Source organism: Strix uralensis, chromosome 2, assembly GCF_047716275.1.
Source record: "Strix uralensis isolate ZFMK-TIS-50842 chromosome 2, bStrUra1, whole genome shotgun sequence".
Lineage (NCBI taxonomy): Eukaryota > Metazoa > Chordata > Aves > Strigiformes > Strigidae > Strix > Strix uralensis.
In genome coordinates, this window is record NC_133973.1 from 502,002 (window position 1) to 517,001 (window position 15,000).

The 15,000-nt window shown below is 39.5% G+C and overlaps 1 protein-coding gene across 2 annotated transcripts in view; it reads right to left on the reverse strand.

The window, feature by feature from the left end:
• DCBLD2 (discoidin, CUB and LCCL domain containing 2) overlaps positions 1-15,000 on the reverse strand; it is a 54,665-nt gene that overhangs the window by 24,769 nt on the left and 14,896 nt on the right. For both annotated transcript variants that reach the window (XM_074851942.1, XM_074851934.1), the window contains exon 2: positions 786-1,013. Coding sequence is in view for 1 of the 2 variants with exons in the window: in XM_074851934.1 (XP_074708035.1) it covers positions 786-1,013 (228 nt within the window). In the remaining variant the exon portion in view is untranslated. The remainder of the gene's footprint in view (positions 1-785; positions 1,014-15,000) is intronic.

The following is a 15,000-nucleotide window of genomic DNA, read 5'->3' on the forward strand; positions in this document are numbered from 1 at the left end:
GAGGAGTCCTCCCCCTGAGGAGAGTGGCAGAGACAATGGGTGATGAACTGACCACAACCCCCATTCCCTGTCCCCCTGTGCTGCTGCAGGGGGAGGAGGGAGAGAAATCTGGAGCAAAGCTGAGCCCGGGAAGAATGGAGGGGTGGGGGGAAGGTGTTTTTAAGATGTGGTTGTATTTCTCACTGCCCTACTCTGTTTTGATTGGTAAATTAGTGGTGGTGGTGTTCTCACTAAACTGATGGTTTTTCTCCCAAACTGAGTCTGTCTTTTCCCTGTGACCGTAATTGGTGGGTGAGCCCTCTCTGTCCCTGTCCCCATCCCCGAGCCTTTTGTTATAGTTTCTCCCCCCCATCCCACCAGGGGTGAGGAAAGACAAGCAGCCCTGTGTTGCTTTGTTGCCTGCTGGGCTTAAACCACTACAGCTTGATATGAAGCTCAGGAAAAACGCAATTCTGATTACACAATTACTAAAATTCCTTTCTTTACCTTATTTGAGATTCCTGTAAATAATAAACACTTCCTTTTCATCACTTCTCGTAAGATTCAAAATCCACACTGTACGTATGATGTATCCAGGCAAGGTCTTACCCTGCCCAATATCCAACTGAATTATTACAGTTTTCTAGGGCTATAAAAAAAGAAATTAACTAATACCATATGCCAAGTAGTTACTCTAGGCTCAGAGCAGGTAAACAAGGAGAAATTTTAAAAGTAACAAAAGTACCAACAGTATATCCAAGTTCTACACAAGACAATAACTTTCAAATACCAATAAAAGCTCCTACCTATCTCTGTCCTGGTGGGGCCGATCCCATTGTGAACTCTTAAGTAACTGGAATGACAAGAATCTGAGTCATCAATATCAAAATCGCCAAATTTGAGCTGAATTCGCTGCCCAGGCTTTACACGAATTTCCCATTCACAAACTGTGCTATTGGGAGAGGTTTGTGGGTAGTTTATTGAAGCAAGAGTTCCACTTTCAGGACCCAGAATGGTGTGTCCACATCCATCACCTGCAAAAGAACAAAAATAAATCAGCTACATGCGTTCACCATCAAAGCTTCACTGGTGGTTCAATCATCCTGGTTTTTAGAAGTGGTGTAAGATTTGTTGGGTTTTTAACCATACTAATCACATTGCAAGAAAACTCCAAGGTAAGCTGCATGCAGGTGAAACAGCAATGGTGAGAAAATACCAGTCAACTAATGTTGCCTAACATTTAGCCTCTCATCACAGGCGACCAGAAAGCTGCTACAACTTCAACGAGATAAAAATTCAGCCGTAATGACTTCAAAAAATTGCACAGAAAGTATCCCTGCTGTTTCATGTCCCCTCAACACCTGTGTACAGAAGAAAACCAGTTCTGAAAAGGAGGGAGAAAACTGCCAATAAAACAAGAGCACATCAGTTTTACTGCTGCTACTGTATCCACAACACTATGAAAAAGGACAGAAGTGGAAAGACAATGGGACACCAAATACTCTACTGAAAATAACTGCCAGCTCTGACCAAACTGCTAGTGCATTGTTTTCTACTGTACCACAATTTTAATGCTGTAATTAATTCTTACAGCTCTTTAGATAACATGCTCAATTTTTCTGGATTTCTACAATAAATTAAATTATAACTCCAACCTGGAGAGCTCTACCTAACATTTGAGGATTAATTTTAAACTAACAGTACTGAAGAGGACTTGTTTAACAAGTGGAAAAAAGTAGCACAAATTGTGTGTTCTCAAAATCAAATTATAAAGAGCAAACTGATAAATCTATTTAATCAACAGCTAGACATTCATTTCCTCCAGCATGTAGTACAAGAAGTATAAGAATTTGTGTGGTGTTTTGGAAATAAGAATGTTCTTTAAGTAACATTCACCATCACTGGCTCTTTATAAATCACTGTATCAAGATGAAAAAGTATTCCTGAGCACAAGGCCACATCCAGCAACGTTAACCCCTGAAATAACTTAAGCCCCACAAAATAAGCCTCATAACATCTCTGATTTATTTTTATTCGCACTGGATGCTGAAAAATCTATTTATTGAATTTAGTTCCATGAAAGGAGCAGGCCAGGAACAGCATTATCATTTTCAAGATTTGACACTAGAAGGTCCAGAGATCTTTTGAAAGAGATCTGTACACATTATCCTAAAAGCAATCAGGACTTTCAAGATCTTGAACAAAGCAATGTAAGCAAAAATAGCAAAGACAAAAATCTCATTAGTTATGTTGCTAAAAAATGTCTTCGACACCATTCCAAATACAGGTCCCATGTAGGTCCATTTTACCCTTCAAAATTCATGCCTGTGTATACAGTTCCTATTAAGTGATTATGACAGATTTAACATTATGTCAGGATTTCACACTAGAAATCCACAATGATCAACATCATTTGTCTTGACAGGTATTTGTTTTGACAGCTACAAGTGTCAGTCTGAAAGCATTTCACATTACACACTGATGTGTAGGTCCTCTACTAAACACGAAAAGGTAAGCTAAACTTTAGTGACAAAAATTATACAACATATTTAAGAATTTAACTGGATTTCAAAATTCTTAAATGTATTTCATACAAGATTGAATGGAAAAGTAAGTCCAACACACTGAAGTGACACGGCAAAAACAAACTGTGGTACTTAACTAGGTCTGATTAACTTGTTTGCAAAAGCACCTAATTTCTAGTAACAAAACCTATTCTCTTTATAATCTGAGCACACTGAAAGATAGCTGCATGTTCTAAGTGCTGCTGTTATATACGTTACCACAAACAGATGCAAACTGCAGCTTTTGTCCTTGCTAGCAGTCTTCAATCAAAATGATGCATCTTCTTTGGAAAAGATAACTGGAATATCTGCTTCAGTAAAATCAAAAGTTCTATCTGTAAAGCTGTTGTTTTTCTTCACCCAGTTTTAGCAATTTGCTTCAAAACACTCTGTTCCATCCCATGACAAATATTATTTTCATTTGAGTGACAGCTGATAGATTATTTTCCTAAATTACTGTTGTTCCAATACATGAGAGTCGATTGTCCAACGTTACAAAGAGGTAACTTAAACCACATGTTTTGTGTAACATTTTAATCCTGGTTTCTTTCCAAAGGTTTGTTACAAACCTAAGAGTAAGTGAAAGATTTATCATTTAAAACCTGTATGGCCTTCGTTTATTAGTTAGTAAACGTTTAAATATCAGATTCCTCATTAGTCACAATATGCTTAACAGTCAAGAAAAATACAGATTCCTTTGCTAGTAAACTGGCTTCTCACAAGACAGTACTCACACACATTACAAAATACATGGAACTTCTTATATTAACAACTGTGAAAACAAAAAATATATACTAGGTCTTTATGCATGGTGGTATTTGTGGCCAGTATGTCAAAACTCTTCATTCTGCAGACATATAAAATTAATTTTTGACATAAGCAGCAGTTACTTTTAGGTGATGTCTGAAATAAAAACAATGAGCTAGTTAACCAGTTCTGTGCCTTTCCTATCCCGTGACAGGGATAAGCGACTGTTTCCTCATTTACAGATAATACAGTGGCCTTTTGAACATGAAATCAGAGTAGCTTTCACCTGTACGGCCAGATACGTTGTTCCGAGTGCATTTTAAGGAAAATAAAAATGCTTGCACTGTCTACAACACTCGGTTGTTAACTATTCCTCATTTCAACAGGCCTGTTATTGCAATGCAGTAACCACACAACCGCTACCTCTTACAACCAGGAGTAACAATAATGCACATGACTGTGTATCTCTGATTCTTCCCCACACTTTTGCACCTTAAGCCTATGCTGCTGGAAGCCAAAGGAGAGCTTGGGTCTCTTCTTTGACCCAAGCTGTACTTTAACTGTAAATTTCTCCAGTTATAAGTAGAAAAGACCATGCCTAACATTCATTTAAACCACCCATTCATTTAAACACACATTTAAACCACTACTTTACTGTTCAGCTGTCTCAAACATGAAACAATACTGGCACTGCATTTGTACGATGCTCAGGGCACACCCTTCTGATGAGAAAAGCAAAAGAACTCCAAACACACTCTTACACCTTTAGGTGGTAAAATGCAAATAAAATATTGTAAGTTTTAAAAAGACATTGAGATTTTTCTTTTAAAGACACATTACTAAGAAATTTCCCCTTGTAGCTTGGAACAATCAGTCTTGTCTCCAGTGACTAGATAGAAAAATTTCTAATCTGTCTCACACAATTTAACAGGAATACAAATTCCAAATCTCCCTTTTGTGGTAGACTTTCTTGAAAACACATGAGGAAAAATACTCCTCATATTAGACAACCTGCTGTCAAATCATACTAGAGAGGAATGGAAAGGAAAAAAAGTTGTGCTGCACCACACACCTAGAGCACCATCTTATTATGAAGCCAACTTTTGAAAAGTAGCTCATTCTGACTGGACATTTTAGACCTCATTTTGTTGTGTGTTTCACTTAGGCTGGTGATAGCAGAAGTGCCAGACACTTCATGCCTGAGGAATTTAAAGATTACCATTGTATGTCCGGCATGCAGTACACAGCCTGCCAAGAGCAGCACTGTCATTCAGGAGCTATTTGGAAATTTCTAAAAAATCACACTTCCAGTGAAACTTGTAGAACAATGAAACTTCATTTTATTGGTACTATAAAAGGGTAGTTCTTGAGCCTCTCTGTAAGTGGTGCTTCATCATTTCTGCCAAAGTTGTATAAATACCAGTGATCAACTCCCGAGACACACATATTCATCCTATATCAGGGGAGCAATCTGCAATACTCAGCAATTTCTCCAAGAAAAAGAGAAAGTACAATTCTTTGCACCACAGCCACATATATGAGCATTAGCTACTTCACTCATTTGGAAGTAATTAGTTAAGTGCCATAGAATCTTTTGCTTCTGTTAATCTAGGTGCATGAGTGGAATATCTGAGAACACACAGAAGAGACAGACATCAATTCCTAAATCAATTATTCCTGAATGGGCTGACAACTTCTGTCTGCTGAAGGAGGGAGTCTCTTGCTTTCCTTCAGCCCTCTCTGTCACACAACAGACCTACTGCACTTGCAGAACAGATCAAGCTCTTCACAGAAGCACCAGATCACTTGCACATACACATTACACCTGACATTTGCTGGAAGGTCTGCAGACATGCATTGAATTTCATGTGTCCTGAGGATCATGTGTCCCGAGGGCCACGCTCACGGCAAACTATGAATAAGCTCAGCTCTTCACCACAACGCGCGTTAGGAACGTGGGCGCCTCTCAAGAAGCCGGTAGAGGAAAGCAGACTGCTGTCGTCGGGAGAACCATTCATCTCTCCTGCAGGCGCCTTCGAATGCAGTCTGGATGAATTATCCTGACAGATTACATATGACCCCTGGGCTGCGGCATGCTGACGCTGACGCAATCATGCAGATGATTTAGAACAATTTCTCATACCCAAGTTCTTTACATCAACAAAATACAGAACTTGAACCAACACAAACATACCAGAATGCATTGGGATAAGAAGAAAATGGGAAATTTAATAAAATGAGAGGATACTGCACAAGCAGGAGTGGGTGTTAAGTACTCTATTAATACCCACAAAAAAGATTAGTTATTCTTTATAGTTGTTTAAGTCAATTAATCAGAACTTTTTCCTGGAGATTGGCTGCTGTTAGTGACTGCTAATCTTGTTCTCACTACCAAAACATGTTAAAAATTAATCTTTAAAGCTAGAGAATGCTTTCCCATTCCTTACTTGGAGAAGAGAGAATAATAAAGACATCAGACAGTTTAAGATTACAGTCTATAAGGCACAACTGATGCGTATCAAAACACTGATCTCAATTTTAACACGTGGCAGTGCCTTTTCAACTGACCCAATTTAACCAGTGGGTTTCCTAAGGTTTTACATGTATAAGCTAAGATTTTCTGTAAGTTTGTGACTACATGCAAGATATAATTAAATCTTTCTTAACTAAGCAAAGGTAGAACCAAATCTATTAAGAGTTCTGTAAACAAAAAGGTATTTTAAAGCATTCATTTTAACTCCAAAACCACAACTCTTTCTGATTCAATGAGCTACTAATTCTCCCCTTCTGTTTAGCTCCTGGGCTTTTTTATCAGTGTGCCACTAAAAGACACTGCATCTACTTTTTGCTTTTCTCAGTGTGGGCAAGGAAGTTTACAGAGCCAACAAAGCAGTTCCTTGAATAAGAAACACTGAGGAATTAAGACCACAGACACATCAAATTCTAAACAGCTTTTTCAAGTATTTTCAAATGCCACCGTTTGCATCCTCCAAACTCATTGCTGTTTACACCAAACCCCACAGAACCATGTTCTTCAGGAAGGAATCTGCTCCTCTGTCAGAATTAATTTTCTCACCAAGCCAACAAGCACACAATCCACCTTCACCTTTATGCCATTTATTTGCCTCAGTAACACACTAGTTCGAGCATTTCATCCCATTACAGATGATTCACAACATAAAATACCCCACACTTCCACAAGGGAGGCCATAGCTCAATAAACACTTGAAGGCACTTTAAATTAGTGCAGCCACAGACAAAAGCAAGCCTTGTCCACTTCTGCCTTTTAGCCACTTGTTCTCACACCCTTCCTGGTAGTGGAGGTTAAACACTTCTGCAGCCACATGGTAAACCAGACCAGGGACTTGAGATGAAAACAGTTGTTAGTTTTAACTGAGAGCAGTCCCCTAATTTATTTCAGTGTGCCCATCCAGCAGTGCCTTCCCTGACAGAGGGACAGGAGAGTACGAGCAGGGAAACACAGCAACGGCTTCTTTCACCAGCACTGCCAGCCCGCGTTTGCATTTTAAAAACCTTGAATCCCAACCAGAAACGTAGAAACCATCCTTCCCCTGGGAAGACCAGCCACACAAGAGTGGTGCACTGGCTTCAGGAACTGAGCTGGCTGAAGACCAGCCAGTGCCCCTGCCCGTTACCACAGCCCAGGGTTAGATTTCAGCCAACTTGCCTCTCTGAGGCAGCTCGTTGTGCAACTGCCAGTGGTCAGGCAAGGCAAGGAAGGCAGGTGGGATTACGGTTGTCTCAGCTTGGATTGATTTACCTGCTGTGGGGCACCCTTAGAAGGGTAACAAAGTTACGGACTGAGGTCTAACAAAGATAGGAAGAGGACAAAAGGTAAAGCACAATAAGCATTTTGCCTTTCAAAATGTTGGCAACTCAGTTTGGGGAAGGACACAGAGGGTGATTCTTGCTCTTATAGCAAAAGCACAAAATTTAAGATGCCATTACAACAAAATTTTACTGTTTTCATTTACAACGCTAGCCACATGCTGGGCTAGTAATAATTAGCACTTTATTATTTTCATCTGTGCACACAGCTTTTCAATCACCATCTCTGGAAATGCAATCTTAGCTTTCAGCCACTGAATTTTACACAAGAGAGTAACACAACCTTGCTGAATTTAACATCCAAAATACAGTAACATTTTAAAACAAATTATCTCAGATTATTAAATTGTTAGAGCAGGTAAGACATTTGCTTCCTCTGCTATCACGTACTAACCAAACCTGACTACTTCAAAAGAACAGAAAGGAAAGATCAGCTGTATAAGACTGAGCTGAGAGCTTTTGCTTACTGATGTCAGGGAAATGATGTGAGTAAGTCCCCAGGGACAGCTATGACTTGCTTCAATAGCATGCAGGCAAAAGCAGCCTACAAAGACAGGCTAGCCATGGTGAAAAGTGATTTACAAGAGGACTGTTACAGAGGGCTCTGCGTTCAATGATACATAATGCAGAAGCCCTCCTGATCCGCTGCCCATGCTGAATCAGTGACAGCTCATGCTGTATGTTGTCTTTTGTCTGGCACATGCAGCTTGCCCACTTCCCAAGACATGTCATTTACTTAGCAATTTGCACCAACACTTTCATAAAAATAAACACTGTTGTGAATCAATGCTCTAAGCGCTACACAGCAGAAACACAGCTGATGAAGGAAACAAAAAATAACACACAGATGGTCATGCAAAACTCTACGAGAATAAGCAGCAGCCATGGTCAGAATAAGCTTCAAATCTCTTGTATGGTCTTCAAAGTCCTCACCACACCAGGATCAAATGAAATTTCACAAGTCTTATATACGTCAGCAAAGGAGCAAAAAATTCTCCAATCATACCAGTAATTCACATGCTAAAATAACACCACAGTCATCTTTTTCTCTCTTCCATTATCAGTTCATAAACGAGACCGCACAGCCTACGCTGCAGCCCCATGGTGGCATACCCTGATGGAGACCCCAGCCGCTGCTCTACCATCCTGCCTTTATCAAGAGCTGCGACTTCCCCCCCCACACTGCCAGTGCTTACCGTACCCTCGTTGAGCTGTACAGCCATTTCATACCCAGGTTACCACCCTATCTGCCTTCTACTGAGTAAGGGTACGGGCATGGGTCAACAGAAGTCTAACAGTCACTGGAGCCTGCGCAATGGAGAGGGTGCTAGGTAGGGACAGGCAGGAGAGGGGGACAGGCAGGACAGGCAGCAGCCAGCAGTAAAAATCATGTTTGGCTACTGTGGAATCAACAGAAGACAGCAGGAAGGAAGCTGATGGTTTGCGTACCTGAACAAAAACCAGTGGGGCATCTAGACGCTTTCAAAAAGCAAGCCTCAAAAACCAGCTGGAATTAGCTGCACCAAGAACAGTGACTTTAAATATCAGTTTCTAACCCTCTTTAAAGTTTGTCATCCAACCGATGAAACAGTAACACTCCACATCTCTACAGCAGTATTTCCTCCTGCTGGTGTAGGTGACATACACCATCATCTTAATTTCTAACTCTCGTTTTCAACTCTTAATTTCAAAATTGTGATGGGGACTGTTTGGGGTTTTCCCACTGTGAACAACCTGGCCTCATCGAGGTGTCATGGAATATAACACACAATCTGTTCTACAAGGTTATTCATTCCTGATTTTGCCTTGTAGATGTTCCCTTGAAAGGAAGGTATTCTCACACTTGTGACCCTCAACGAATACAATCAATAAGCCAAACATTATGTACTACTGAATAGTAAGATGATTAACTAGGAAGGTGACAGTACACTTACACACTTGAGTCACTGGTTTTTCAGTGCCAAAGTATCACAGAATTATAGAAAGAGCATGTAGGAAGTCAGTAGTGTGTGAAGCTCCAGTAAAAACTTTCTGTGAACTTTAAGTCTGCCCATCAGCTTTGCTGTAACTTCTTCACAGCAAGGAGGAAAGGATGCCTTGTGTTATACAGCTAGAAACTTTGAAAACAGCTCTTTAAAAGTGAAGAGATAAAGTAATGAAAATGCTTTATTTGATGTTTTCAAATATACTTGAGAAAAAGATAAAAACTGATCACCACTAGACTTCACACGTAAGTGTTCAAAAGCATTAAATTTAATGCATCTCTCTTTCTACTCCTGTAACAATGAGACATATTTTGACACCGGTATACAACAGCATTAAAAAAAAAAAAAAAAAAAACCGATAAAGTAGTTCACAAAACTCATGGATTCGTAAAAGAAAAATGAAGCGCCAGTGGCTTCTTTCCACCACACCAAACAAGGCAAGATGTTTTTCCCCACATTAACCACTTTGGAGCAAAGTTAAAATGACCAGATACAGCTTTAACATGCAACAGCTGCCAACTATGAAAACCTTTGTGGACTTGCTGGCAAACATACGTGCACAACACACCACATACATGCTAGATCACTGCAGTAACCCACCCTTTCAGAGTCAAAAGCTCCTCACTCTCAGAAGTAACCAAGCAAAACTGCACCACTGGAATTCACCTTCTGTTTCCACTGCTTTCCTACTTCACCCTTCCACTCAAGATGCTGAGGATCTTTCACCTGCCTCGTTCCTGTGGGTTTCTCTATGCAGGTATACAAGTTGCTTGTCTTGCCAAGTCTAATTAATACGCCACTTTAGTTTCACCTCAATATAAAACCAAAAGTGCAAAAATAGGATGTATAAAGAGAACTGTGACAAAACTGCTAAAACAGTTCAGTGTTTCTATCCCACTCCCTTAATATCTAAAGCTGCAACTGGGCACTGAAACAACTATACTTCTGCTCCAAGAAACAGCAATTAAGAGACCTGAAAAGATTTCCTCTTCACAGTTAAGCAACATTTGAGGTCTTAGGAGTGCCCAATCTAAGTCTAGGAAAACCACAAATGGGTCACTGAATATGAGCAGAAAACGGCATTTAGGGATGAAAAATAATTGACCTTTTGCAAATCTGGAATAATATTACAAAATATTTATTTACAAGCTTTGTTCAAATGCCAGACCAAGATCAACAGTATTATGTAATATCACTCTGGGAAGCTTTTACACCATCATCTTTTCTGAAACTGGGACACGCAAGAGTTATCTGCTCACAACCATTTACAGAAGCATACCAAGCTTTTCAAGTTCCCTTTTCCACCACTAATAATATTCCTCAAGGATGTATCAAACAGTTATCTCCCTTGGCACGTCAAGTAAAGAACCAAGAAAATCCGTGTATTGTTTAAAGAAATGCTTCTATGAGAAGAACTGCTGTGGGGGAGAAAAGTTAAAAAAGTCAATCTATGTGGCCTCATGCACAATACATGGAATTTCAGCAAGACTGATGATCCAAAGAGCAGTAGCTGGCAGGATTATCATTCTGATGGATACTACTCCAATCCTGGATGACAAAACCTCTTCCTTGATGACAAAACCTCTTCCTTGAACTAAAAGTAAATTTGGAAAGAACTTAAAAAATCTGTGAGGAAGGTTTAGAGGGGGGATTAACAAGGGAAATTATAAAGTGGGGAGGGGAGTGTTTAATAAAGCATCTAGATGATCTATATGATATCCTGTTTTTTTTAATTTATTTACATTTTTCAGTATGTAAATGATGCCTAATAAGGTAGTCTCCTGTGATTTTGCTGGAGCTGAATTGAGTTTCCACATCATACAGAATGCAGGAATGTTAAAATATAATATATTTATTTAAAACTTTTACTGAACAATGAAAAATGTTAACAAAACCGAAGTCATCCACATAGAACAGAAAAAAAATAATCTGAAACTCTACTTTTTTTTTTTAATACTACAATTAACAAAACTGATGTAATACAGTCTTGCCAATGAAAGACAAACTTTGGTGTAAAGAAAAGCACTGGAAAGGTATTTCTTAAAAACCAACTCCGAAACATACACACACACAACCAACCAAAGGAAAAAACCTCCAGACTTTACCTCTCAAAAAGGAAAGTGTCAAGCTTGAACTTTTCTGTTCGTAATTTATGGATCATCTTACAGAAAGATGGATTCACGGTGTTAAAGACCAGAAAGGACCTTTTAAGTATGATTTCTCGTATACCACAACTACTTCAGCTGGCTAGTCACAGCTCTAACCAAAGGGAATTTAGGACACTGCATTAAATTTAACCTTCCAGAAAGTTTTCAGACTTGATTTAAAGGTATCGTGAGAGAGAGAATTTTCAACTATTTCTAAAGCTAGCATGCTTTAAACACTTGGAGAGGAAAACAAGCAGACCAAAAAACCCACCAAACTAACTAAGATATTGTTAAAAAATACACCTACTTTATTTATGGCATGTGGGTGAACTCCTCATTATTCAATACCACTATTGCCAAGAATGACACAACTAAGTTCATAAACTTTATTCAGCTTACACAATAACATTTACTAATGCAACAGCTATGTATGCTGTTGTAACAATGGTGCAGAACTGGAACTTTCCTAATTGTGTTACCCTTCAAAAACAAGATGCATGAATTTCTATTAATAGGACAGAAGTTCATTCAGTTGAAAACCTGAAGCTTAATACTTTCAGTAAGATACTAAGAAAACTGGTTCTTAAGATCAGCAATCAAATAACTGTAAGAAAATAATGACTACCTGAGTCAAAATGCAGAACACCTATCGTACACGGAGACTGGTGAAGAGGCCAAAACATCCTCCTCACGCTAGCAAAAACTAAAAGCAAGCACATCTGACAAGTACATATTCAGCCCCATTTACACACATTCTGCTGCCAGGAAGCCTTTTTCTTCAAAAGGATTTACCTTATTAAAACAATTGCCAATAGCTACTAAGAATCCTTGCACTTCCAATGGTTCATGCACTTAGCATTACATTTTACAGACTGCTAACTCATGGTAAATTATTTTTATTCCAGTATTTGCAGAGAATAAAATAATCTAATCCAAACAGAACCAACAACTGTAGAGATTTTGTAAGAAACACCCAACAGGAAGCATCCAAATGCCATAAGCAGCATCAGGTACCCGTGTATCAATTCCAAGATCCAACTGATTGAAATCACAGAGATACCAGTAGCTAACCAGGTATGAACTACCAGCCTTAAATTCATTTTTGAAGTTTAGCAACCATAAAGAAATATTATCCTTCTACAGCTCTTCACCAAGGGAAACTAAGTGGTCATGAAGGGATACAGCAGAAATGACATGCCCAAAAAGAAACAGCACAGGTTAATTTCTTACTCATGCAAGGGTCAGCGTTTGCTTTCTTTTTCAAACACTAGACAAAGAATTCTTCAAACAAAAGCCATTTTCAAAATCAGTGCTATTCTGTGGCACAAATGTCAAATCACTACCACATTTTCAAGTATAATTTTTAATTCAAATAATATAAAAAGTGCTCAAATATAAAGCAACAAGCTCAAACAGAGTATTAATAGCACAGCTCAAGCTGTTTGCCTCACATAACAGAAGGCGAAGCATGAAGCTTCACAATATCTGGTATTTCACAGTCTTACCACATTAATGAACAGGCTTCCAGACAATAACCCACACCCTCTATAAAAATCAGCACTGAAAATTGTATAGATCCTATTTTAATGCAAGTTGCTACATGGCCTTTTACATTAACATTACTACTGCTCCCCCGTCCCCAACCCCCCTAATCTCAGTTTAGTAACAAACCCACAGTCTGCACTTGGACAGTGGTTTCAACTATACCACTATTAAAAACAAAAAAAAAAAAAAAAAGGGGGGGGGGGGGGGGGGGCACCACAGATGTTCCATAATATTTGCTTAAAGAAATTAATCTAAAAGCAACTCTTAATCAGAAAATGCAGAAGCGGGAAATCCTTTGACTACAAAACAAATTCCAGGTAATCCTAACTGCTTCCTCAAAACACAGGGTGTAGCTACAAAGGTGGGCGTGACATGCAATAGCTTATTTAAAAACCTTTCAAAATATGGATAAAATAACCAATATGGAAACATTTGCCAGTATGTTGAGCAGCAATTCCAACAAGGATTGCATCTGTGCTGATGATTATCTCAGCTATCAAAGCTGATGCATTCAAGGCAGCACTTAACTAGCTGATGACTGAAACTATACAGAACAGCAGTGATCACATTAAAAACCTAATGCATCATTTTCTGGAGCATAAAGCAGGTGGCAGAATTGCAGAAGAGGAGACTAATTATTTTTCTCTTATGTGAATAAGATGAGAAAACATTCCTCCAAATCTTGAAAGCTGAATATCTCCATTCAGTATCAGGAAAATAATTTTCCTAAAGACTGCACTAATATGCTAGAAGGTCACTGGCTTGACACACACACGGTAACAGCATACAAGCTTCTGAAAGAGTATTTATGTCACCTTTTTAACACTCACTCAGATACTTGATTTTTACAGCCATGTACACACACACATAAATATAAAACTAATGTGCATTGCCCCGCTTAAATTCAAAGCGAAACGCAATAAATTCTGGGATCAAGTATGAGAACTTGAGCATGTTTACACAAAATGGTGATTCCTGTTTTCATTAGAGGAGTGGACTAGGCTAGCAAAACCTCAACAGGCTGCGGAGGATGAGCTGGGCTGGACAGAATCAGTACTGCAAGACAACCGCCCAGAAAGGATGGCTCTGCAGAACACGTGTACGTACCTTCTGCCCACCAGACTCACTTAACCACTTCAAATAAGGCTCAGTAACTGGAGGAGGAAAAAATAACTTTGCTGAGATTCTTGTTTTCAGAAGCAACAAATTTTCACCGTTTTGAGGTCTATTCTTCCAATACCAGCTCACTTCCCCCCAGGAACAGCACTGCTCCACACAATTCTCTAGAGCACTGCTCCTGCTTCTCCTCCTCACTACCTCTATCTTCAAGGTGCAACGCTGGGAGGTGAAAAAGAGCATCAGGAAGCCTGGCAGAACTTTAAGCCCCCGTCCTGAAAAATTCCTCTGCACTTCTAAGCACAAGGATGAAAGGGATTTGCCTCAGCACTCCTGCCTACATGGTACCAGTCCCTGAATCCTCCTGTATTCTGCACAACTGCATCTTCAAAACACTCTGCATTCTTAAGTAAAACTGTCCTATGAGCAAAACCAAATAGTTCAATAGACCACTGCCCTCCCCATCATAAAACACTTATTCTAATGTTAATTTGAGGGATAATAAATCTCTCATCCAAAGAGCTGGGGGTCTTTTTAATCAAGATAATTCCTTATGGGTTTGGCTGTGACTCTTCCTCCCAGATGAGCCCAGCCACGGACAATGGATACAAAGGGCAATGAGACACCACCCAATCTAATTCAGCAAGAGGAGAAAATGGCACTTATATGAAAAACAACACATGACAATTGCTCATATGGCAGATGGTTTTGTGGTAGTGTTTTATATTCACATGCCAGGAGCTCTCTGCAGCAGGAAAGACACACCTGCAATGGGCTACCTTGGTGGCTGGAACCCTTGGCAGTCCCCTGTTCCAGAAGGAAATCATCTCATCCAGGATATCTAGGGAGAAGCTACAGCCTCTCTCCCTCCCTCTCACCCAGCTGATGGATATGTAGCTAAAGCCACCTTCTCTTTGTTTGCTTTCTTCTCCCCAGATCAATCTTTCCCAAATCTACAGTTGGAGGACACTGTTAGATCCTTACAGGCTTGAAGTTCACAACTGCAACGTTATCGTAGTGACCAAAAGGGACAGACAGTTATTTCAAAGTCTGAAACAAAGTTTAAGG